Source organism: Panthera uncia, chromosome D4 (genome assembly GCF_023721935.1).
Source record: "Panthera uncia isolate 11264 chromosome D4, Puncia_PCG_1.0, whole genome shotgun sequence".
Taxonomy (NCBI): Eukaryota; Metazoa; Chordata; class Mammalia; order Carnivora; family Felidae; genus Panthera; species Panthera uncia.
This window is the reverse complement of record NC_064807.1, coordinates 77439453-77465001: the sequence shown is the minus strand read 5'-3', so window position 1 is coordinate 77465001 and position 25549 is coordinate 77439453. Positions and strand designations below refer to the sequence as shown.

The 25549-nt window shown below is 52.5% G+C and overlaps 1 protein-coding gene across 7 annotated transcripts in view; it reads left to right on the top strand.

Annotated features, from left to right (window-relative positions):
- CDK5RAP2 (CDK5 regulatory subunit associated protein 2) overlaps positions 1-25320 on the top strand; it is a 169401-nt gene extending 144081 nt beyond the window's left edge. For 6 of the 7 annotated variants that reach the window (XM_049627940.1, XM_049627912.1, XM_049627935.1 and 3 more), the window contains 9 exons: positions 3886-4002; positions 5652-5841; positions 6662-6783; positions 7865-8101; positions 10830-10907; positions 11929-12194; positions 13996-14139; positions 20286-20412; positions 24070-24701. In XM_049627940.1, coding sequence (XP_049483897.1) covers positions 3886-4002; positions 5652-5841; positions 6662-6783; positions 7865-8101; positions 10830-10907; positions 11929-12194; positions 13996-14139; positions 20286-20412; positions 24070-24212 — 1424 coding nt within the window. In that variant the 3' untranslated portion in view covers positions 24213-24701. The other variant, XM_049627905.1, reaches the window with a different exon arrangement.
- Positions 25321-25549: the final 229 nt, after the last annotated feature.

The following is a 25549-nucleotide window of genomic DNA, read 5'->3' as shown; positions in this document are numbered from 1 at the left end:
TTGCGGAAATACTGTAACGTGTTAGTTACAGTACTGTGTTCATGACGTGGGGACGATAATCCCCGTTTTATCCTGGTGCGATGAGGATTGAGTGAGCTAACTTCAGCAGGGTGCCCGCACGGTCCCTGGCACGGAGTGACTTCCCAGGCACTGAACGAGTCCGCCGGCCCCTGCACCCTGGATTGTGCTTGGCTCCTCATGTGACGTCGGTGGCTGTAGAGAAACAGATAGGGGGTTTTAAAATAAAACAGAGCGGCGTTTCGTCTTTTTGTCAGTAATGGATTTTAAAAAGTATTAGCGTGTAGGCAGTTTGGTGAGAGTCTCACACGCCCGTTCCCAGGTCGCCATTATTCCTGCGTAAACACAGTTAGATCTGAATGGAATATTCTTCCATGCGGAACTTAAAAATGGGTTTTTCCGTAGGGAAGACATTCACATGGTACAGAACTTAGTACCTCCGTTCTGTGCCCATCCATCCTCTTCTGGCTCCTCTCCTCCCACCTCTGGTAGGTGTCTTCCACATCCTTACAGTGGTTTTTCAGTGCAAATGCAAATATATCTTCTTACTCTATCCCTCGCCCAAAAGGTAGAATACTTTATGCCTGTCCCTGTTTTCCTTGAACAGAATATTTTTGGACATCTTTCCTTGTTGCTCCAAAGAGATTGTTTTCGTACCTGAAGAATGTGCCTTGGGAGCAGCTTTGTGCCCTGGGAAAGAGCCCGAGTTTGCTTGGGAGATGGACTGAGCTGAGTGTGGACCCCGGCTCTTCCGTGTATCAGCTGGGGGCTTTTGGGCAAGCCACCCCACCTCTCCCGGCTTTCATTATTGTATAAAACAGAGTCATCGTGAGATTTCGATAAGGCAGTGCTCTGAATAGGGCGTTGCTCTGTGCCTCACTCAAGACGTGGTTGTTTTCTTTGCCATTATCATGTTATTTCACTATTTTATTTTGTACAACGTTATTAGTTGGACATTGCAAAGCTCGGCAACAAGTGGGGACGCAAACGTTTTTAGAGATTAAGTCACGGCGTTCTAGAAAGATGAACTCCGTAGAAGCACTTGAGTCCTTGGACCCCTGGTCTGTCGTAGCCATCAGCCTGGAAGGATCTTTCCAGAGTACTGTATGTGCTGCGGTGTGCGAGATAAACAGAGTGGACCCACCCACGCCTCCCTCTCCCTCCCTCCCCCACTCTCCACACCACCCCCCATCCTGCTCCCTCCCTGTCTCTCACCCCCAGAGAAATTGATTAACCTGAGTTATTAGTCCTATCAAACCCTGGGAAGAAATACATGCCTGGACCCTTCACATTCACTCTTGGTAATGCCTGAATTAGATTCATTCTGTTTTACATTTTTCCTGGCAAATCCAATTATAGAATTATTTGGGGGCTCACATGGCCACCAGCTACAACGGAGCTGGCAGTTGCTCTGGAGAGTAATTCACTCTGATGGGAAGGTTTACAAAAAAGGCATTCATAAAGTATTTACGCTGGTGGCTGGTGGAAAGACGCGCTGTTCTCACCTTGTCTTCACAATCTCTGAAAAGACAAAGAAAGAAAAGTGGCTCCGCCTCCCCCCTGCTGTGAGTCGTTCATCTTGGGAGCGGCTTTGAGAAAGGCCTGGCTCCTTGTGATTGGAGGTGGAATATTGTTAAAACTGTCATCTCACGTGGTAGCTTGTCACCAGTTACGGGAAGCTGGTAGTGACGCCTTCAGAGGAAAGACTGGCCTCTTACCTCAGCACTGGACCCCGCTGGCTCGGGCTCTGTCAGGAGCCCTTCTCTGGCCTGGGTCTCCCTTTGAGAAGCGACCACGCTAGCTGTGGTCAGAGCAGACTTCTTCTGCAGAATGTTTCCTGTTCATCCAGATGGCTGTTTGGTCCTGTTTTGGGCTCTAGCCTATCATCAGTTATGATATTAATACAGACGGTAATAGCAGTAATAATACCAACATTGATCATTTTTATTGGGCTCGTGGAGACTTGGGGAAGTTGTGTGACGTACCTGAGGTCATACAGCCATTAAGAAGCCAGAGCCATGATTCAAACCCAGGTGTCTCTGAAAAGACGGCAGAGTTCATAGGGGAGAGACATACGTGAATGAAAAAACGACGTGACATTATGATTTGTGAGTCATTAACCCGAGGAAAGGGAGTGCTGTCGTGCAGAAAGACTGTGGAACATTGGCTTCTGGGAAGCCTGATGTCATAGCTTCCTTACGGGGAGTTTGAACGTTACAGGGAATCCTTTGTGGACCAGGATGCTTTCAGCTGCGGAGAGCAGAATATGAGGAAAAACCGGTATGGACAATGGGGGTTTGTGTTGTCTTCCATAACAAGAAATGCAGATGCAGGCAGTTCCAAGGCAGGTTTAATGACTCCGTGAAATGATAGCAGGGCTTGGACTTAGTATCTGTGATGGCCGCAGTCACTATAATACCACATCCTCTCAGGACAGTGTCCAAAGCACGGGGACGAAGATGGTGGGGCTTCCCCCTGCTCTGCTCTTTTCATCCGGGTGAGAAACCTTTCCCAGAAGCCTCCAGCAGGCTTCCCATCACGTCTCGTTGACCGGAAGCGGCACCTGGCCGTGTTCTAGCTGCGCCGGGGTCTGGGAAAGCAGGCTCTGGCATGTTGGCCGTGTGGTGTAGTAAGGAAGGTGGGGGGAGGGAGGCACCTGCCTGCCTCACTCGGAAAGCCCTGTGCTCTGCAGAGGGTAGGTAGCACGTCCCCACGCTCTGGACATTACACAGGGTGCAGTGCAGAAAGCTGAGGTGGAGGGAGTGTCAGAGCAGCTGTCCGGCCAGAGGAAGGAGTGGGATTTTCGGAGAGAGACCACAGCCTGGGCAGATATTTACAGATGAGGAAACTGGTCAGAGTTTGTAAGTGACCTCAACCCCGGTCTCTCTGGCTGTGGACCCTGATCTTTGTTGTATTAAATACTCAGAGGCTGTGAGCTTGAGCTGAGAGTTGAAAGACAACTGTGATTTTGACAGGTGAAGAAGGAGCTGGGCATTCGAGGCCCAGAGAATAAAGACCTCACGACCTCACTGTACAGGGTCTGGGAGATGTGTGACCGCACGGTATGTGGGGGCACAGAAGTAGCTCAGTTTGGCGGCATCCGAGGCCACTAGAGTCCAGGGTAGACAGGGAGCGGGCTGTGCGTGAGATTGGAGTGAAATAATGGAGGTCTGAAGTTTGGGCCTCGTGTTTGGTTTGTCTGTCTTCGCAGCGGAGGGCCGTCAGGTGTTTCTGAGCAGGGGATAACCTGAGTGGACTGCGTGCCCCCCACTGGCAGAGTAGCAGGGGGGCAAGGTCAGGGCGTAGTGAAGAAGCTTGAACTACAGGGACGGAAAAGAGTGGGCCGGCATCCGAGGCGCTGGTGAGGAAGAGCCAGCGGTCGTGATTGCCTGCTTGGGCAATGCCAGAGAGTGGTGGTTAGGATGACTCCAGGTTTGCAGCTCAGATTAGGGGTGGTGGTGACAACATCTATAGGAGCAGAAACAAGCAGAAGAGGGCAGCTTTGGGAGGTGAGGGAGGAAAGGGGAAGACTTCAGCTTTGGCTCTGGGGCCCGGGAGCTTGCCTCAGCGGAGAGGTCTACTGAAGGTGTGGACCCCAGGAGAGACATCCGTGGAGGTTAAGACCGTCACCCACTCACCTTCGTTCACCCTTAGGGCAGGTAAGAACGGGAGGGGGTGCCTTTTGCCTCCTCTTTAATAAGCTCACTCTTATTTCCCTCTGGACTCTTGTGATACCTCATCTGCTTCACTGAAGTCATTTCCATTGCATATTGTGTTTCGTCCTCGTTTAAAACTGTTTTCTAGAAAGTTCCGTGCATACTGACCTGGCAACTATCCATAAATCACTTCACATGTGTGTTTTTATAGGTTCTACGAACAGTTTGGCTTATGGATCAGAGCTGCATAATTCTCTGACATCAGAGATCTGTTTCCTGAGGAAGCAGAACCAGGCTCTCAATACAATGCTCTCCAAGGGATCCAGAGGTAGGAACTAACGGAGCCATCTGCCGGCTGGAACCCCACAGCCCTCTGTGGCATGGGAAGAATGCATTGGAGTCTGACCAACCTAGGTTCAAATTCTGTGGCTCTGTGACTTTGCGCAGGTCCCTTAACCTCTCTGAACCTCAGTATTATTAGCTGTAAAATAAGAGTACCTCAGGGGGCAGTTGTGACGGTTATCTCTGTGAAGCCCTTAGCACAGTGTCTCTAATAAGTATACAGCCACCTCTCGTTTGCCTCAGTTTACGGTGGAAGAGAGAAAGGCTAGAAATGCATTACTCTGCCAAAATCTCATCCAGAGACTCCCTACTATCAGGGAGGTTTTCTAGTATTTCTTAGGAAGATCCTTTCTCTTAATTCTTTCTTTTTGGAGCTTAGTCCCCAAGAGCTTTCACCTACAGTATCTCTCAATACTTAAGATGTTTCTGGAAGGAGGAATTATCAGTCCTGTTTTATAGGTAAGAAACTGAGGCCTGGGGAGTTGACCGGCCTGTGGTCCCTTGTCTAGAAATGGGCAGAGCTGGACGTGGGTCAGCATCTCTACTTTCCTTAGAGGATACTGATGTGGCTGTTGTCTTAAGAGACAGAGTCCAGGCTTCTGCAGATCATTCATTCACTCAGCAAACATGTTAGGGCCTGTGTAGACCGATACAGAGATGAATGAGACCTGGTCCCCTCCCTCGAGGGACTTGTGGTCTGATGGGAGAGGCAGCCGGGCAGCCCGTGGCAGGCCAGCATGAGGATCAGGCTTGACAAGGGCAGGCTCAGGGAGCACAGCACCCAGGAGAGGCTCGGCTTCAAGAGCTCAGTCCAGAAGGCTCAGCAGGGATTAGCCAAGGTGCCTAAGATTTAGAAGAGCCAGGGCCTTTTAAGTAGAAGAAAGAGAGCAGACAGAGGCCTGGGGATTAGTGGCAGGGAGAGTATCCACCGCTCGGGACTTGTAGGAAGCTCACTGTGGCTGGAGTGTGAAGGAGGAGGGGAGCACTTGCTCAGAAATCAGCATGCCGGGGCGAAGAGTGGGACCTGAAAAGCTCGGCCCCTCTTTGGCTTTGTGACCTTGGGGAAGGAAGTCTTAATCTCTCTGTCCCTAGATTCCGAGTAGGCAGAAGAGTGCACTTGAACATGCCACTGTGCCCCCGGGGCGTGCTCTTAACTGCCCCGTCTCTGGGTCCTGGGCGTGTTTTCTCCATCAGGAGAGGTGCTCTCCTGGGCTGAGGAGCAGATGGGGCCCCAGGTTGCTTTTTGCACAGCCCTGCTGGCCTTACCGGAGGGCTTACGGACTTTCCTCACATCCGTTGCCAGAGTTTGGGACTGTTTCTTGCCTGTGTCTATAATTTATACCCACGGTTTGCTCCGCGACGGCAAAGTAACTAGGTTTGCACGGCCCATTATTGTATAGAAAATTAAACAGGCCCATTTCATCCCAGTGACGTTTAATCTGCAGCCTTGATGTTGACAGATTTATCTGCCCAAAATGCATAAGATAATTGGAATGCCAAAATCATAAATGCCAGATTAAATCTCATTCTGTTTTGTATTCCTGGAGTGCTTGAGCTGAAGGGCCGTATTTGCGTAATAGGGTTGGAAAAAACAAATGGTGTCTCTTCTCAGTGGTGCTTTTTTTGTGTTTGCAGATAAACAGAAGGAGAATGAGAAATTACGCGAGTCCCTCTCCAGGAAGGCTGCGAACCTCGAGCTCCTTCGGCGAGAGTACGCCTGCTTGAAGGAGGAGAATGAGAGGCTGCAGAAGGAGATCTGCGAGCGGGACAGGCACTCCCAGCAGCTTCTCCGGGAAGTGTGCAGCACCCGCAGCGAACTGAGCAGGTAGCGGTCAGGGTCCCCCCGGGGCGCGCTGACCCCTGCCCAAGTGCCGGGGAAGGCCAGCAAACACTCAGGCACACGACGTCAGGTGGGAACAACAAAGCACAAGGAGCAGAATCGTCTGAGGGAGGAGGGTAGGGCCTGGGGGGGGCAGATGGCTGGTTTTCTCCGGGGGTCGTCAGGGTAGGCCTCTCTGAATTAAACAGCGACCTGAAGGCAGCGAAGGGGTGGGGGCCCTGGGGCAGGGTGTCCTTGGCCTGTGCGGGGCGGAGCAGGGAGGCCAGCGCGCCTGGAGTGAAGGGGGACCGGAGAGGCTGGGTGCTGAGTCCCGTAGGCCCTCGCAGCCGTGGGGAGGACTGGGGTTTCACTCTGAGTGACTGGGAAGCCACGGAGGGGAGTCTGCGCAGAGGAAGGATGTTTGTCCGACTTAGATATGAAAGGGCTCGTACTGACCGCCCCCTTTGCAGTTTCCCCTCGCCTCTGTCTTGTCCCACGTTTCCAGTTGTCCCCCAGCAAGATCGCTCTCTTGCCATCGTGCAGTCCCGGGCCCTCCCGAGCTCTGCACCCCTGGGTGAGACATAACCTTTAAGCTTCACTTCCTCATATGCTATCTGTGCACTGGGGACTGAGAGCACGTACGCTTTGGGTGTCGATCACGCACGTCCGGGCCGGGCCCAGGGGGCCGCTCGGGAAGGAGTGGCCGTGACTGGAATTGTCACCCACGCTTGTCAGTCTCGTCCACACTCTGGCGGCTGTGGAGTCAGAGCAAGTCCCCGTGCGTCAGAATTAACGTCCCCTCCCTGTGGCCGGGGGGCCTCTCCAGGGTGCAGGAGGAGGCGAAGTCGAGGCAGCAGCTGCTCTCCCAGAACGACAGGCTCCTGCAGTCCCTGCGGGTGGAGCTGAAGGTGTACGCGAAGCTGGACGAGGAGCACAGGAGGCCGAGAGGTACTGGGCGCGCTGCCCGAGGCGCTTCCCGTCCTGGGGCTGCTGCGTCGGGGCTGTGGGCTGGCCGCTCTTTCCGGAATGCCGCCGTCACACCCAGGCTTGCCTCCTGGGCGGAGGGGCACGCTTCGCAGCGAGCCCCTCGGGCCCACTCTTCTTCTGCAGCAGCAAGAAACTCGGAAGGACGCGGGCTGGGGGGTCAGGCCAGCCGAGGCCCTGGGTTCTCTCTGCCTCGCTCCCGGGCCGTGGGACCTTCTGCAGGTCGCCTCGCCCCTCTGGGCCTGGTCCTGCCTCCATCAAACATGTGTCCTAATGTCTGTTCTGTGGAGTTTTGAGAATTAAACGAGCTCATTTCTGAACAGCACACTATCACAGTACCTGGGACACAGTAGACACTCAAGGAATAATCTGATTACACGTTTCCTGCCAGTGCGTGTTTCTTTGGTCCATTCATTCAGCACATGATTATGGAGCACCTACCACATCGCAGGGCATTGCTGCGGGATGGTGCTTGGCCCCGGTCCTCTAGACACCAGATCAGAGGGACTTGACTGTCAGGTCTAATGTTTCAGAATCTTTTTTGAGGTGTGCTAGGGTTTTTGTTTTGTTTTGTTTTGTTTTGTTTTTTAACTAATTTTCCAGATGGTTTCTCCCTACTGAAAGTTTAGCTAGAAAAGGGTCACCTCACAGCTTTCATTTTCTCCTCAAGTCACTTTTATTCTTGCTGTTGTGCCTCTTTAATATACTGTGGCTCTTAAAATCAGCCCCTTTCATTCTATAATTCCAGCCCAAATAGATTTTATTACTACTAGACATAATTTCGGGGTTTGGTGTGCAATTTGCGAGGCTTTTATGGCCAGAAGCGAAAATTAATTTCCAGCTCTTATTTAGGCTGTGGAATAGCGGCAATTAAGTCTGCCAATATTTTTGTTTTTAAGTCAAGTTGTTATTTTAAATTGTACCTAGTTCTTAGGAAGGGGAGGGCGGTGGCGATGGCGGGTTTAAGACCCTGTTGCGCTCCTTTGATGGCTGACCTTTTGGAGGCAGAAGACGTTCAAGGTTTTCCCTTTGCGCTTGTTTCCAGAGCCATCAGGAGAAGGCTGGAGGGGACAGGACCCTTTCAGTGACCTGCACGGTCTCCTAACAGAGATCCAGGCTCTGCGGGGACAGCTGGAAAGGAGCATCGAGACCAACAGCACGCTGCAGAGCAAGCTGGAGGGGCAGCTGGCGAAGGAGGGGAAGAAGGCTCAGGAAGGAGCCCTCACCGGGGCTCTCCAGACCCCGTGTGTCCCCGAGTGGCCCCTGCAGCTGGACAAGCACGGTACTGCCCCCGCACCTCCTAACCTCCTGAGATTGCGGCCCCTGTGCATGTCACTGGGACACGTGAGCTTCTGAATGGTGCCCTTGCCCCGTGGAGGTGTCCCTCCGCTGACTGCAGGCATGCTGGACCCCAGGAGCCAGGGGCCTGGCCACTGAGCAGTCGTCACCTTTGGCAGGGTGGTCCGATCTCCGTCCGGGGCCCTCGGTTCTCAGGGAAGTGGAGTTTGGGCTGCCAGCACTCTCTTCGCCTCCTGTCTTGTCCCCCGTCCCCCATCCATTTGGCCCTGCCCATATCGCTCCACTGAAAATCCTTTTTGGTCCCTCTTACTGCCTTTCAAAGAGAATCTAAACTTCTTACACTGGCTCTCAGTGTCTTTCAGGATCTGAAAGCATCCCGGTAGGTTTGAAAACTGATTCTGTTTTGCCATTTGCTTGTGGGTTTATTGTCTAGCCCTGCAGAAGCTGTGTAGGGTAGCAGAAAAAGGACAGGAGCGGGTCCCCATCATTCCTTTGTCCTTTGCCCAGCACAGAGCCAGGAACAAGCCAGAAAGTGGTCAGACTTAAGGCAGTTGGCCAGGCCATCCTCTTTGCTCTATGGATGGAGAGCCTGAGACCCAGAGAGGGTACTGGGCTCACCCAAAGTGACATGGCAAGTAGGGGCAGAGCTGCAGCTGGAAATCCTCTTTTAGCTCCCGAGTCCAGTGCTGTCCCTGGAGTACCGCCTGACCCGACGGAGCCTCAGGTGTCCGGGGTCATCACCCGAATACCCGCAGCGTGGGTGTGCACATCCAGTGGGACAAGGAATGTCAATATACTTTATACAAAAATACTGTATAAAAGTTTGGACTTAGTCTTTGCTGGGATTGGGAATTCTGTTTATTGCCCTTAATTAAAAAAAAAAAAAAATTAAAATCTCTTAAAGAGCACCCAGTGTGCTTTAGAACTTACCGTGATTGATTTATTGATTTCTCCTTGATAAAGAATTTAAAGTTTTAACCAGAAGATGATGTGACGATATGAAAAAAAAAAAGTGAAGAAAAATCCTTCGTGATTCTACAAAATGATAATATTTTGCTTTGCGTATTTCTCTTCATTTGATAATCACATGCCAGTGTGAATTTATATTGTTCACGTTGGGTTTTGTGCCATTCTACGGCCTTTCTTTGTTTTTGCCCAGTGTTACATCATGAATGATTCCCAGTCTTTCACACGGGCTTCCTAATTACTGTTTTCAGATTATCGCCAGTCACGAAACCATTACCGCGGTGATTATTAAAGTGGTCTCTGATTTGGAGCTTTAATAAACGTCGATGTTAATATGCTTTTTGCTGTTAAACAGCATTCTTAGGATAAAATCCTACTAGTGGAATCTCAAAAGACTTGGAAAGGAGCCACGTTGCCTCCTTTTGCGTGGGATGTATATCAGTAGTGGGTGTCTGTGTTTTAAACGTAGGCTTCTCCTGGCCCTACTTCGGGCTTAGCGGAGATGGGACTGAGGAGATAGGGGGGTGCTCTGGGGACCTTGGGGCAGGGAGGACGATCCAGGACCAGGGCTGCCCAGGAGGGACAGTTGGGGCAGCTGAAGGGAGGCGGCCATTGAACAGCATTTGCTGCTTCTGAAACCGGTCCGGGGTCAGCCTAGGTGTGCCTCGCAAGAGGACCCGGGAGAATGTGTTGAGAATCCACAGTGCTGTCCCAGTGCCGCAAGTGCTCCTGTGTCCTCGAGGGGGTGTTGGAATTCTTCCTTCGGCCGGGCCTTTCTTCCTTTGCAAAAGACTTTTCAGGATTGTATTTAAGCGCGCTTGTTCCAAAGTTCTGCTCTGAAGATGGCTGTTTTGGGCAGAAAGCAATCCCTCTGAGGGGCCAGCTCCTGGGCCCTGGAAATGAAGTGCGCCCTTGGAGGCGGCTGGGTGGGAAGGGGCTGGTGGGGCGTCCGAAGGCCTGGACACTAGGCACGGTCCTCACTGTGCCTCCACACCCTGGGTAGCGCTGGCTGGATCACCTGCTGTCCCTGCCCCTCGGTCGTCCCTCCTCCACCAGGTCTGAATGACGGTGCCGTCCTGCGCACGGTGCCACTGGGGGTTCAGGTGTACAAGTGCTCTCGAGATTTCACAGGGTGGCAGGCCACCTGGCCATCTAACTGACTTTGCCCCCTTATGCTGTTTCCAGCCCAGCGCTTCCCAATCTCTACTCTGGGTCCTCTTCTCTCTTGCTTGGGTGGCTCCCGCAGCCTCCAGACTCACTGCTCCAGTCCAGAACACGGCCCTCAGCTTGACCTTACCCTGCCTGACGACCTCGAGGGGGCCCCACCGTCCTCCTTGTTCTGACCGTGCTGCCACCAGGGCCCTCCCTTGCGCCCTGGGCTCCGCCTACCCCTTGCTTGATCCTCCCCGAAGGCGTCCTGTGGCTCAGTCCCCTGTGCCTTTGCATCTGTTCATCCCTCTGCCTGCCTGCCTCCCTCTCCCTCCCCAGGGCCCACAGCCCCTGTGCTTCCCTCCCTTACCCTGACCACCTGGAAGGGAAGCTGCCTGTTCACTTGTTGGGCAGGAGGGTCCTTCCAGAGAGGAGACTGGGTGTGCTCCCTCTGTGTCCCCGTGTCCTGCAGAGGGGATGCCAGGAAGATTGGAGTGAATGCTCGTGTGTGGCTGGTACTTTACTGTTTTCTCATTCAGTTCTTTCTCAAACGCCCATGACAGTGTATTTTCCTTCTCTTCTTTTGCATTTTGTAGATGCTGACAAGTGCCCCATGCCTGGAGATAATTCCTGCGACCTGTTTGACTCCCGCCTGGTGGCGCCACCACGGTCAGGTGCGGAGCTGAAGGCTGGGTAACTGTGGCACGATTGGGTTTGGCAGGAGGACTTTTTAAGTTGAACGAAAGGGGGTCCCCGGTCTAATCAAGAGGGTGCTTGCCAGGATTTGGGGTTTCACGTTCTCAGCAGGTCTAGCTGGTGATCTCCTCCTCTAAGCCAGTTCATCTGTTCCTAGCTGTTACCGACCTTAGCAACGTCATTGGGTCCTTGTCGCCGTAGATGAAAAAGTGTCACCGCCTTGGTGTAGCTTGTAAGGCCCTCCAGCGTCCAGCCTCACTGGGCCCATCCAGCCCTGTCCTTGTGCATCCGTGCTGCCGACAGAGGGGTCGCCGTCCTGCAGACGGGCCTGCACTTTCCTCTCCCTGGGACGGTGCGGTGTGGCTCCTCCTTTTCCAGACCACCTTTGTCCCATTCTCTGCCAGTGCAAGCCCCGTTCCCTCCCTGAGACTCATCCTGAGTGCAGACTGGTCTGTGACATGCCTTTCTGGAGCCCCCCAGTCAGAGCTATTCGTCTAGACTTTTATTGATCCAAAGGTAAAGACCAACAGGCTTTACCTCTGTTTAGTGTAATCTTGCTTCGTGTGGAAGCCCGCTCACTTGTTGCTTCTCCTAGGAAGCCTTTCCTGATCTCCCTTCCCGCACAGAGAATTGATTATTTTCTCCTCTGCGCTCTGGCTCTCTGTCATCGTGCTGTTACACCTCCCGCATGGTGTCTGATTAGACCACGGGCTCCCGGAGTGCAGACACTGGCCTGATTCATCTGTGCAGATCAGGGGTCTCTGCAGACTGGGTGCCTGAGAAGTGTTGGCTGAATTGAATCGAGTTTGTCCCGTGAGACGAATAAGCCCAGCGTGGGGTAATCCGCAGACAGAGGCCCTAGAGCCAGGCCTCCCCTTGCACGGTGCCTCATGGCCTTGGGGTCTGAAGGCCTCTCTTCGTCCTCCCGCCTGGCTTCAGCATTGGTGAACACAGGATACCGGCCCAAATAGATCTCACATCTTCCCTCTCGTGTTGTAGCTTCGGAGACTCCACCGCTCTCTGGAAATGACACGGACTCCCTCTCCTGCAGCAGTGGCACTTCGGTCACCGGCACCCCGTGCGCGTCCCACCTGGTCCCTGGCTACCGCCTGTGGGCCGACGACAGCGGCTGCCACGTCCTGGGCCTGACTGGGGACTTCGAGGCCCTGTGCCAGCAGATTGGCCAGGGCCAGAAGCTCCTTGCCGAGATGGCCCTTCAGATCCAAGAGGCTCCCCACCCTGCAGGTCTGGAGCTGGAGACAAAGGTGAGCTGACGGACGGCTGGAGGCCAGGAGGTACTCACTGAGAGCAACACGCCCAGGGGCCGCCTGAGGGCCCTAAGACGGCGAGGGTGCACAGCTTCTCGGGAAGGCCCTGGGAAGAGGGTCCGGGAGACGTAGCCCGCCAAAGCTCAGAGCTCAGGTCCAGTCCGGGCGGCTGTCCTGTGGGGGGCACTTGTTGTGGCTTGTCACCTGTGTTAGTGAGGTCTCTTCGCTGGGGTCACTCCTTCCTGCCTCGTCCTCCTGGAACCCTCCTCACTGTAAAGTTACCTCTTGTTGAAGAACCTCGTGCCAGGTGCTTGGCATAAAGTTATTGATTCACTTTCTCCAAGGCTCGGGGGTCAGATTCTCTTTTCCTCCCCAGCCGGACCCCCAACTGCCAAGCTTCCACGGGTCACGTCTTCTGGTCCCTGTTCTCAGGTCCTTAACTGAGGCCCCGTGCTTCCCGATACCCGATTTGCCATTTTGTTTTGTTTTATTATATTGTAGGAGTCAATTCCATATTTTATATTTCACTAGGTAATAAGCTTCAGGAGAGCAGGGATGGTATTTCTTTTGCTCATTATCGTGTATTTACTACCTAGCACAGGGCCTGGTGTGCAGTGTGCATGCACATGGTGAATGGGTGTTGAACGTAGTAAATACTAGTAAGATCATTGTTCTTTGCTGATCATCTTTGGTGTACAAAAGGTTAGAAACTGTAGAAAAGTGTAAAAACATCACATAGCACTCCGCTAAAAATTTTGGTACACACACACACACACGCTTTTAGCTCATTCATGAAGTTCAATAAAACTGACTCCTACTTCTATGAATTTCATGGTTTGCCTTTCAGCTAACGTACTAACAGTTTTCCTGTCCCATTCAGTATTTTTCTAGAACTTGACTTTTCTTGGCTGACAAAGAAGCCAACACGTGGATGTACCACCGTTTATGTACTCTTTCACCTGGTTAAGGTGTGGCGCACATCCTTTTAAACCCTTTAGGGGTTGTGAACCCTTTAGAGCCCCTGCTGATCACCGTTGATACATTACTTTCCGGAAGTATCACTCGTATCCCCGTTTACAAGTGAGAGCATCCTACTCACTACACTTGCATCTTCGTTGCGTGAGTTGGTTTGTAAGTGGGTTGTTTTGTTTTTTCTTTTTTTTTTGCCAACTCGGTAGCTAAAAAGAGTAGGCCGTTTTATCTTGTACTGATTTTATTACTTGTGAACACAGTGCTCTTTTAACTTCTTTTCTTCTTAAACTTTATTGTCTTTTCCCTTCTCTGACTCGTGTTCTTTGCTTTCTCGTGCCCTTGACACCCGCCAGGTAGGCTTTGCCCCTGCCAGCAGAGGGTGAGGGAGACTTTGCCGGCCCCGACTGGGTGTTGGCAGTGTGCACACGGCCGTGTCAAAGGGGCTGCTGGAGACGGGAACGTTCGCGTCCCGTCACTTGCCCTCGGCACCCTGTGCCTTCTGGAGAGGCTCCATGGTGCCGAGCCACGCGAACCGCCCTCCCGCGGACCCTCTTCGTGGCCTAGTAAATACGGTTAATGCAGGTGGTTATTAGTCGTGGTTATTGATTGGGCTGAAATCACCACCGAAATTCTCTCATAATCTATAATTCACCAGTCTTGAAGAACAATAAATTGGTGTCGTCTGGCCCCAGGCCCTCGCTCAGCGTGTGGATACAAACCCCGTGGCCTGGAGATTTACGCTGCCCGTTAAAGCCGGCTTGTCCATAATCCTTTTCAAGGCTGCCTGTAACACCCTTCTCATCCCCCGCCCCTCCCCTTCACGCAGGGTCCACACTCGGCGCTCCCGGGCGGGTTTGTCACCGGTGTGGGCACAGCCAAGCTGATCCTCGAAGAGGCCGCGAGGTTACTGACGCTCTTCTGGAGGGTCTCGCTCCCCACAAATGACCAGTGCTCGCTTCAGGGTGAACAGGTAGGAGGGGACACAGCCTTGCTCGCGGCAGATGTGCTCTCAGTTTGGGGAACAGTCAGAGGGAGGGGAAGGTGCCTTGTTTGTCAAGAGTGACACGCCAGGTGCCGTGCCGGCTGCTTCAGGCGTGTTCTTACCTGCTCCCCCAGCGCCTCTGCTGGGCCGGCCTGTGCTCCTGACTGACCGCAGGCCCACTCCTGGTACGTCTTTGTTGAGGGAAATCCTGTCTGCATCTTGTACAGGAAGCTGAGACTGCGGGAGAGAGGCCGGACCAAGGGTACAGAGCTGATTTTGAAGGCACAAGTAGCAGAATCCAAAAGATACGCTTTTATTGTACAGGTTTTAAGTCCTAGTTTGTCCTCATAGACTAGCTCATTCCCTTCCACTCTAAATCTCTTTCATTTTAGGTGCCTGTCTCCGGACTGTCTGATGCTTCTGGCATCATATTTTAGTGGGTCTTGCTCTAGTCTCTTCTACTACTAAGAAAGGTTTTTGTTTTTTTTTTTTTAACCAATGAAAATCATTTATCGTGAAACCACTGAAACTTCCCTTGAAAGCTTGACTTTGCAGTAACTTGAACGTGACTGAGTTAAGAACCGTTGCTCCCACCACCGCCCTCACCCCCATCTTTCACGGCACAGACCGGGCGTCCGGCAGAGCAGACGCTCCCTGGGGTTTAGTCCGTGGGAAGCAGGTCGAGCAGCCACTCTGGTCATGAGAGAAGCGTCCCTGGGAGGAAGGGCCCGCAGATGACGAAGAGTCAGAACTGTGCTTGGCGGTCTGACAGATTCGCTCCCCTTCAGTTACCTGACCTGTGACTTTGTGCCAGAGGCCAGCAGGCAGGCAGAGGGGAGTTTGAGTTCCACGCCGATACTTGCCCTCATTACACCCATTCTGACGGTGCTCGGGTCCCCACCCCCCCCCACCCCCCGTCATGGCAGGGGAGCAGCGGCGAAGCAGCTCTCTGCTCTGAAGGGTCTCATGAGCCCCTCCTGAGGCTTCCCTCTCAGGATCCTGGGGAGAAAGTGTGGGTGCACGAAGCTTGGTGGAATAGGTAACTGGTCATTTCGCGGGGAAATCATGTTTTGCCCACTTCTAGCAGGGGCGGGGGCCATGGAGAGGGAGAGGGCCCGCTGGGCTCCAGACCCATGTTGGCCTTTGTTTTCTGCTCACCCACCACGCTCTTCCCGTCATAGGCCTGATAGCACAGATGCTCTGACTGTCCCCCCACCCCCACCCCGGCCCACCGGCTCCCACTCGCTGGCTGGCTTCTTCTCACCTCTCAGGTCTCAGCTTAAAATGTTACCTCAAGGTCAGAGAGGGCTCCCCGATGGCTCAGTTGTAGCATCCTCTTCTGTTTCATCACAGCCCTGATTAAACTATATATTTGTTGTTAGAGTTAATGTCTGTTTCCTCTGTTTTCCAGGAGGGGCCATGGCTATTTTCATATGTTTGAATGAATAGTTTTTCTCTCATATTAGCAGCCTAGCACTTGCCCGTATGATTTATAAAGCACAGTGTGTCCGAACGAAACCCAGCGCAGTGTTTTTGTCCTCAGTACACAGTAATGTCTGTTAAGTAGACAGAACGCAGTTCTTATTTCATGTGTGTGTATAAATATAAATTATAGACACGTTGATCTCTCCCACCGGCCAGCTAGTCCGGCGACTGGCCAGTGCTTGTGATGACTCACCCTTCTTTCCAGACGTTTGTCGTATAATTGATTATGCTCACTTTAGCATCATAGAATTGGAGAGCCAGAAAAAGGACCTTAGAGACACTCCAGTACGATGGCTCGTGGACACAGACCCCCTGTGTGGTGTTAAATTGCCTCGAGCCACTTTTCTGCCCCTGCCTGTGTTTCATATGGTGCCTTTTTCTTAGTGTGAAATGTGTGTAAAGCAGATTTCCAAGTTGTCGCCAGCAACCCCAATGGTTTCTTTTACGACCTAAGGTTTTCTCTGTCATTAATTTGCCTTTTGCATGTACTATACCACCCCCCTGCCATCCCGAGGACTAGTCTGGAAAGTGTGTGTCATGCTCATCTGTTTATCTAAGAAAGTTGTGAGGAGAGATACGAACATATACACCTACTTGTTTAGAAAATTTTTGATTAGCTGGAACAATAAATGATCACAAGAAAACAGGCTACCTGGGGAGGTGGGAAGGAAGAGGTTGGAAGGACGGGCGTAGAACATAGATTTCTCTCCCGAATGGACCTTGTTTCGCCAAGTTTGACATTGAAACTATGTAAATGTTTTAATTAAAAATAAATCAAAATGAGAATAGAAGCAATCTCTTAAAATTCATAGCAAAATGAAACACACCTTCCCGTAGACATCGTTGAAGGCGTTACCCACGCAAAGAGGAAACATGTCAAGCCTAGAACATGGTAATTTGACTGCATCCCTAATGGAACTACTCGGAGGTTAAAAAGGACCTGCAAAAACCATTTTTGATTGTTTCTAGTGATATTGTTAATAATGATATTGGTGCTGATAGTTAAAACTGTCATATTTCTATTAGAGGACCAAACAAATAGCTAATTTATTAAGATTTTTACTGTCACGGAAGAGAGATAAATTTTAAAAAGTCAAAGAAATAAAAATCCTGCCATCCTTGATTTGAAAATATCAGCATGAACTCATGGATTTCCGATTAAAAACATTTACGCTTAGGTTTTAAAAATGTCCAATCCAGTACCAGTGAGTACCTCAAGCACCGAATTATGGTTTCTAAGTACCTTTCCCCACTCACGGGAACGAGGACTCCCTGGAGAAATGGCTTGATTCTAGGCCTGGGGCCGGAAGTATACACTATGAGCCTCGGACATCTTTTCATCCTAGGGAAGAAGAGGGGAAAGAGGGAGTAAAACAGATTTACGGCGGTTCTCAAAATATGGCCTCCTGGACAGCGGCATAAGTGTCGTCTGAAAACTTGTTGGAAAGGGAAATTTGGGGCCGCACCCCAAACCTACTGACTCAGAAGGTCTGCTTTTACAGGTCGTCTTGGTAGCCCTGGGAACCACTGGATTAAAAGGAACTTAAGAGACGTACAGTCACGTGCTAAACATGGAGTTTATTTGGATGCTGGGGAATCAGACCAGTTGTTCAAAAAAATTACGATGCACTCAGGGAAATGTGTCTCCTGACATGTGGTGATATTAAGCAATTTCTGTCATTATTTGAGATGTAGTGATGATGTTGTGTTTTTCTTTTTATAGATTTTGTTTTTTTTCTAGACCTATATAGCAAACAACTGTATGGCTGTGAAATAGAATTAGCTCCTGGGATTGAATTTAAAAATAGTTGTAGGGTGCAGATGGGCAGGGATGGAGATGTAAGGGGTTTGGCCGTGAGTTGATAATGGCCGAAGCTGGGTGGGTGCCTGGCGGTTCATTATCCCGTTCCAGGACGTTTGTAAATGTTTAAGATTTTTCATTACAAAAAAGAAAAAACCAACAACTACAAAAGCCAGCTCCGGGAGTCAGGCCGCCTACTCGTGCTGGGAGGGGCGTGGGGCCCAGCCCTGAGCTGGGCTCTGTGGCCCTGAGGAGGAGTTGGTCTTTTGAACTCTCCCAGGTGTCGGGCACCCTGCTATGCACTCAGCACCTCCTTCCATCCCTTCCGGGAGCCTCCAGAGCTAGGTATTATTATTGCCACCTTCCAGAAGGAGGAACTGAAACTTCTTGCTTTGTCATCATCACAGCCGGAAGTGACCAAGCCGGGTCGAGCCCTGTTGTGTTTACCGTGGCGAATTCATCCTGTAAAAATGAAGATTTTAGTTCAGTGGAGCAGCAGACAGACACAATTAAAATTGCTCGTTTTAAAGGCTGGATAGAATATGTATAAGGTGCAGGGTGCCAGGGTGGCTCAGTCGGTTGAGCATCCGACCCCTGATTTCGGCTCAGGGTCACGACCCCAGGGTCATGGGATTGAGCCCTGTCGGCTCTGCACTGAGCGTGGTGGAGCCTGCTTAGGATTCTCTCTCTCCCCCTCTGCCCCTCTCCCCTGCTTGCTCTCTCTCTCTCTCTCTTTAAAATAAGGCATTTGGGGAGAGCAGGTGAAAATTAACCCACCAGTTGGCAAAGGGTCTCGCAGCACCTACTGTGTGCCAGGCGCTGGTGGTCAGAGGGAAGAATGGGGTCTTGGGTGAAGCAGCAAACAAGTAGATGACCAGTTACGGTTCCACATGAAATGGGCAGTGATAGAGGGAGCGCTGGGCACAGTGGGTGCCCGAAGGAGCGCTAACCAACCTAGACTCGGGGTGGGGAGGAGTCTCAAGGAAAGCTTCCTGGAGGAGGTGTTGCCCAAGGTGACTTTTGGAAGAGGACTGGAGGTTAGCCAGGCAGGGATGAGGGAATAAATCATTGTCTGTCTGCAGGTGTATCTCCTTTGCGTCTCACTCTAGATGGATGGGTCAGGGGTTATCCAGGTTGTGTGGCCTAGGAAGCCATGACCTGAACACAAATCTTTGTGGGCTCTTAGCATGAGGAAGAGAATCAGAGAAAACCGAAGGTTTAAGTTCGGGTCTGTTGTGGAAGAACCATTGACAGTCTTGGAGCTGACACAGTTGGTGAATCTTGAAAGTAGGTTAAAGCAGGGAATCAAGAGACGATACATACCTTAAACACTGTAATTTAACTGAAAACAGCTCAACGTACATTCATTTGGCATTCTTTTGATGTAGGGCCGGGGCCTTTTCTTTGAATACGGGTCTGCTGATTAGGGTTTCACATCTTCCTTCTTTCATAAACTACATCCATAATGTATGTCTGTCACTTCCAGTTTCTGTTTCTTTAAGATGAAGAAAAAAACGCAGACACTTGTAAGGCAACTCGAATATAGAATTCTTCTAGACTCCGATCCTCCCACGTCTTCCAGAGTTGGTCCCCCCCACCCCACACACACCTAATTTGCCAGAAACGTGGTTTTTAGTGACTTGCCTTTATCACGTCTTTTCTGAGGCATATGTTTTCATAGTTCTCTGTTCTCATGCATGTATTTCACGGGTTTACTAATACTTAATTAAATCCTGTAACCGATTGCAAGTACAATTGCCTTATAGACAAGTTTGGGAACAAAGTAAAGTGGTTCCTTGTAAGCTGACCGCCCAACATCTGCCCTTTCGGGAGCAGAGGTGTTTCACGGAAGCAGAGGGTAGCCTGTGGTGGGGGGGGCTTATGAGAGAGGAGGGTCCTCACCTCTGTGAGCTAGTTCCCTGGAGATGGTGGAGAGAGCCCCCGGGGTGTCCACATTCCACGGGAGAGCTGGGGACTCTGGCTACCCATGCACTCTCCCCACCCCTCTAAAAGATGGAAGCTGTCCGAAGGATTAAACTCTCCTCATAATGCTTTTACGTTCTCTTTTCTGTACCATTAAAAAATTTGCTTTATTGTTTTTGTAGAAAACCATAACAGAACCTCACACAATTCTGATACATTTTAAAAAATGAAAAATAAAACTTCTAAATCACATCCCTCAGAGATAAATCACCGTTAATCATTTTGACGTTGTCTCTTCATCATCAGTTTTTTAGACATCTCCATATACGCATGTACGGATATAGATAGATGTATGCGGTTTTCTGAAACAGGAATGCCTGATATACAATAGCTGTTCTGGGCTCTTTTTGTCACTAATTGTGATCATCTTTCGACGTCAATAAATAGAGTTCCACAACATCGTTTTTAGCAGCCGCACAGTTATGCCATTGTCTGTAAGACCCGCGATTTACTCATCCAGACCCCTGTTGGAACAAAGCAGGTTGTTCATTGGCTCCTGCTATGAAGAGCGCGGAGATGAACCTCCTGGGACGTAGGCGTCTTCCTGTGCTTGTGTGGTTACTTATTGGGGCAGATGCCCAAGTATAGAATTGCTGGGTCAGCAGGTTGAGTGCGTCTTACGGTTTGGGAAATCTTGCCAGGGCATTCCCCCCCCGGGCCGCGCCTGCGGCCACGAGAGTGCCTGCCCCACACCCCGGCTGTCCCTGGACTTGGCCCATCTGACCAGCAGAACATGGCTTCTAGTTTTCACTCAACTAGCATCGTCAGGAAGGTCGTGCATCTTTTTGTGTGTCTTTTAATTCTCTCCTGTGTGATACACTGTTTTGTACTCTTCGTTCATTTTTCTAATTCCTTTTCTCCTGAGGCTGGAGAAATGAAGGCAGAGATCACCAGACTACACAAAAAGCTGTTTGAACAAGAAAAAAAGTTGCAGAACTCTGTGAAGCTTTTGCAGCTGAGCAAGCGCCAGGAAAAAGTCATCTTTGACCAGTGTAAGTGAGCGGTGGGGGGCGGGCCGCCACGTCCAGCCACTTTGTGCCTCCGAGGACAAAAAGCCCAGTCCCGGACACCTACTTTGGAGCCCAGATCATGTGTCCTCATGCCTCCTATTTATGGGTTTCCTTTCATACTTCGTCCTTTTTGACCCGCACAGACAAATAAATTCACTTAACAGACCTCAGTGGCGAGGCCACGTGGTGCCAGGGACAGTCATCTCGGTGGGGACACAGGTGTGTGGGGTGTGCTTTGACGGGAACGTGTGTGGGGTAGGGTGTTAGGGAACCCTGAGAGGGGAGTGGGGGAGGGCGTCCTTCTGTCCTGGAAGGTGGGCTTCTTGGACAAAGTGGCCCCTGAGCTGAGTCTGCCAGAAGGAGCAGGTGTTGGTCAGATGGAGTGGTGCAGAGGGGCAAGAAGTAAGGGTTCGTACATGAGAAACCTACAGTAGCTCACGTGGCTGGAGCAGGACTGCGAGGGGCAGGTCAGGGCTGGAGGGGCCGCTGGGACCAGGACTGCGGCGTGAAGGCCTTAGAGGGCAGGCCCAGGGCGGCTGGCACGTAGGGCAGGGCAGGGACCTGTCACCGCGGCTCCCCTGGTCCGGGAAGGCGAGGAGGAGGGCCTCGGCCGCACCGCGCGGATCCAGGGGAGGGGATGGTTGTGAGGCCTGCTTCCCAAGGCAGATCCACAAACTCAGGCTCAGAGAGGCTAAATGACATTTGTAACGTCAGGCCTCGTCCTATCCAGGAGCTTCAGAGATCGTGGGAACCCGCAGCCCTGGGGCGCCCCTCGTGTCTGTCACAGCCCTGGCCGGCCTTGCGGTCTGCCTGTCACCCTCCCTGTTGTGGGAGGGCCGCCCACTGCGGACCTTCCCTCCGGAGGTGTCAGTCTGCCCCGTGCTGCTCGCTCACCAAAGGCCGACGTTTCTGTGGCATTTCTGAGAAGCACAGAACCTAGATTGTGGTCGGGTGGGAGTTCTCCTTAGCCACCCCCCGGGGACCTTCTGAACACGGACTCCGTGAGACTGACAGAGTTTGAACTGCGGAAGAAGGAGACGCGGTCGAGGAGCAAGCACTGACGTCCTGCTCGTGCCCCCCGTGCCGGGCTCTGGGGACGGAGGTGAACGGCACCGTTCCTGCCAGCACAGGGCTCTGGCCTGATGAGGGGGACACGGAAGTTAGCTGCCGGGCAAGGCACTGGGTGCCTCCCCCGCAGCCTCGGTGCTTCGAGGCTCTGGACCTACTGGGTCTTGAGTAGGAGTTAGAGAAGGGCTAGGGACAGGGTTGTGGCAGGTGGCCTCGAGGGTGGGAACTAAGTATTCAGGAACACAGGAGGTGCGAGGGGATTTGCCCTGAGAGACCTCGTGAAAGAGATAAATAGGGACCAGGTCCCAAGGGGCCTGTGGATGGACTCCAGGGGCTGTTGGTGTTCATCATGTCTTAGAAGGTCCTTGTGGCCGAGCGCGGAGGGGCCAGGAGGCAGAGACCTCTGTGGGGGCTGTGGCAGTCCCCCCGCCCCCCGCCCATGACAGCAGGGCTGGGGCGGGGCTGTGGAGGGGAGGGGATGGTGGGCAGATAGTGAAGACGTTCGTGTCACTCAGAGAAAAGGAGCCCTGGCGGGGCCTGTGGGGGACAGTGCCAGTCGTGGCCACGTGTGAGGCGGCTGTGGAGCATTTGGGTCCGACCCCAGGGCAGCAGGGGAACGGGACAAGTCCGGGACAGTTAGGACTCTGCGTTAGCACCTCCTGGGCAGCCCCGAAGGGTCACGGGGCACTTGCCGCTGAGGAAGTTTTGGAAGCGGGCAGTAGGTTCAATGCTGTAAATTACTGTGGTAGATCCAGAGGACAGAACCCAGCCTCGGGGTCCTGCCTCAGTGACATGCAGCCATTAATGAGTGCCATCCTGTGTCCCCTGGACTAAATGACTCCCCAAGTGTCTTATTCCTCATTTCTAACGGGAGACAGTAATTCCAAAGGACTCAGATTGACCAGACAGGCCTGGGTTCTAATCACAACTTTGTAAAAAGCACCTCAGTTTTCCTATCTGTAAAGTGGGATGGTAAGAATACCTAAACTTTATCGTACTCTGGGAACAAAGCAGATGCTCAGCAGACCCTAGTTCTCTGCCTCTTCTTTTCCTGTTGGCTCGGACTGAATTCCGGGTGTGCAGGTGGCAGACCATTCATACAAAAAAATCACAAATGTCTCACACCGCCTCCCGTGCTGAAATGGCGTCACCCACCTCCGTGTCTCCAGGGCCTGGCCCCGAGCGGGGACCAGCTCAGAGCTGGGTGAGGGGTTGCCCAAGGTTGCACAGCGGGCGGCTGACTCCAGCTGGGCTGTGTGCCTCATCCCAGTGAGTCAGGTCCTCGGACGTTTCCCCAACCCTGCCAGCCTCACGGGGCTGCTTCTGGCTCTGAGGGGCCAAGCGGAGGTCGACGTAGTGTCCCCTCCCCTGCCTGCCCTCACCTGGTGACTGGGGAGAACCAGGGCCCGGGGCTGGTCGGTGCCGGAGGCAAGCAGAACACGTGTCCCGGAGCGTGCAGGGGAGAGGAGGGACAAGTGTCACTTCCCTCACGGCCTCTGACGCAGGAGAGCCTGCTGCGCAGGGTCGGGGTTATTCGCTGAGGTCACAGTTCACGAGCTAGACACCCGGGTCGGCGTCTTCCCTGCCAGCAGTGAGGCAGGAAGAGCCCCGTACTGAGTGGGAGAGTCGTGGGTTCGAGTCGCACCTCAGCCCCGGGCAAGCCTGGGTTTGGACGAGCTCGTCACCACGCTGTCTTCCCAGGCTGCTCCTTGCAGCAGGGATTTTGGGCTCTGCAAGGTGAGCGGTACGGTTCAGACGTGAGGCCTCTGCAGCTGGGGGCGGGTGAGCCCTGGCTCCTCGCTGGGAGCGTGGCACTTTGGGACTCCGGTACCCTTCCGGTATGATGTTTAACCTCCATACCTGGGAGGCTGAATCTTTTCTGGGTCACAGGCCCCTTGGCCGGTCTCAGGAGAGCTGTGAGTTCTTGCTGCAGAAAAACGCACACATCCAGATGCACACAGATTTGCGCTTACTTTCCAGGGATTTGGGACCCTCCTAAAGCAGATCCCGGACCCAGGTCGAGGGTTCTGCAGCCTGGGGGTGGGGGAGGGCACAGAGAGACAGTGGGCACCTCTGAAATTGACGTCGGCCGGTTAAAAACAAAGCCCACACCGGCTGTCTCCCTCCGCCACCCCCCCCCCCTCAGCGTCACAAATTGCAAACAGACTTTGTTACCCCCAGATGGAAATTTTTTTGTAAGGCAAGAAATAAATATTTTCCCCAGGCCACCACGTGGCTCCTGTTCTGAAGGAGACGCTGGGGAGTTGGGCTGTATGTGTGTTGATGGGGAGTCTGTTTCATCCTTGGGCACCATTGGCCAAAGCCCTAATTCCAGAAGCCTTGGTTCTGTCTCCTCCGGGGAGTAAATGGAATCTGTGACCCTCGCCAAGGCCTGTTTAGAAAGGACCCCGGATCAAGGCAGAAATGTCTTTCGTGGCGGCATTCCCCCTGCTGCCGGTGTTTGTGCCGGACAAGAAAAGGATTGAGGGAGGAAGCGGCCTTCCTGTACATTCGGCTGCACCCCCCTTCCTCCCTGGGGTTCTGACACACTGACGATCTGCCTGCATGCAGCTGAGAGCGTCCGGTCGGCGGGACCTCTGAAATCGTCCTACCCGGGGAACCACGTCGGGTTCCTGTACCTGCTGCAGGGAGTCCAAGGAGGAAAAATGCCCAGAGTTCATGCTTTCCCTCGGCTGATGGGAAGCCCGCCCTAAGGGTAAAAGTTGACTTTGCAGAACTGCCCGTGACTCTTGCCTTGGGCCTTGGCACACGGGATTGCTTGGAGTCGGGCACACCCCCTTCCCAGAGAAACCACAGCGTGTGGGGGCTAGTCAGTCACAGGCCTCTCCCCTGCCCTGCACCATTGGCCCCCAGACCCATAGAGGTGAGGCTTTGGGGTGCCTGGGCGCCCGCCAGCCTTGTGGAGCCTTGGTTTTGTTACCTAAAACATGGGCCGGTATTGCTGTGAGGTTGTGGCCTAGCATGAACGTGAAAGGGTGTCTCCAGTACCCCACGGATTCTTTGGTCTTGGGCCGTGTGATGGGGCAGATGGAGCCTCCCACACCCCTCTCTGCGTCTGGATGCCTCGGGCCTGTCCACGTGTCTGTCTGACCCATTTGGGGTTCAGGAGCCTCCTCCCTGCAGCTGGCTTTTACGCTGTCTTCCTGGGCATCTGTGTCTAACGATCCCTGTTCTTTCTTTCTCCTCAGTGGTCGTAACCCACAAAATCCTCCGGAAGGCCCGAGGAAACCTGGAGGTAATGCCCCTTTGAGTTCTGTTACTGAAAGCCCATTTGGGGCATGGGGAGTGGGTGCAGGGCAGGAAATTACTTTGGAAAAATGCAGTTGAAGGTGGAACTGGGACACACATCCTCCACGATTCTATTTTTCTGCCAGTAGCACATAAAAAGTTTCGTTTTAGCGTGGCATGGTTTCAGTGGTTGTTCTAATCATTAAGTTTGTGTGCTGTTTTTACGAGTGACGAATACCACAAACAGTGCCTGGCACATAGTAGGTGTTTGATAAACGTTTCTTGAGTGAATGAATGAATGAATGAATACAGTATGATCTCACTGCCATTTGGTTGTATAAATATTTACTGATCAAACAGCATGTCTTTGAAAGTAGTTTCACAATAACAATTTTGCCTTTAACTCTGTCAGGGATCTTAACTTCAGAAACCCTCCACTGGACCTAAAATTCTCCTTTTCTCCCTCCCTTTTCCTAGCTTAGGCCCGGGGGTGCCCACCCAGGAACATCCAGTCCCGGCCGACCAGGCTCGTGAGGAGAACTTGCAGCCAATAAAGCCTGTGGTTCCCACCGAGCTCATGCTGTGTCTTTGTTACAAGTGGGGTTTCTATTTATTGAGGGGGGAAAAGAAAGGACTGTCTGGCTGAAGGAAATCTACTTTTCCCTTTATGTTTTCTATCCTAAAGCTGGTTGAAGGGCTGTTATCAAACAGCGTTCAGATGCTCAGTAATGAGGCTTTTCACGGGCCTCGAGCTTCTGGGCGCTGGGTGTGCCCCCCCGTCCCCGAGCTGCGGCCTCGTGTC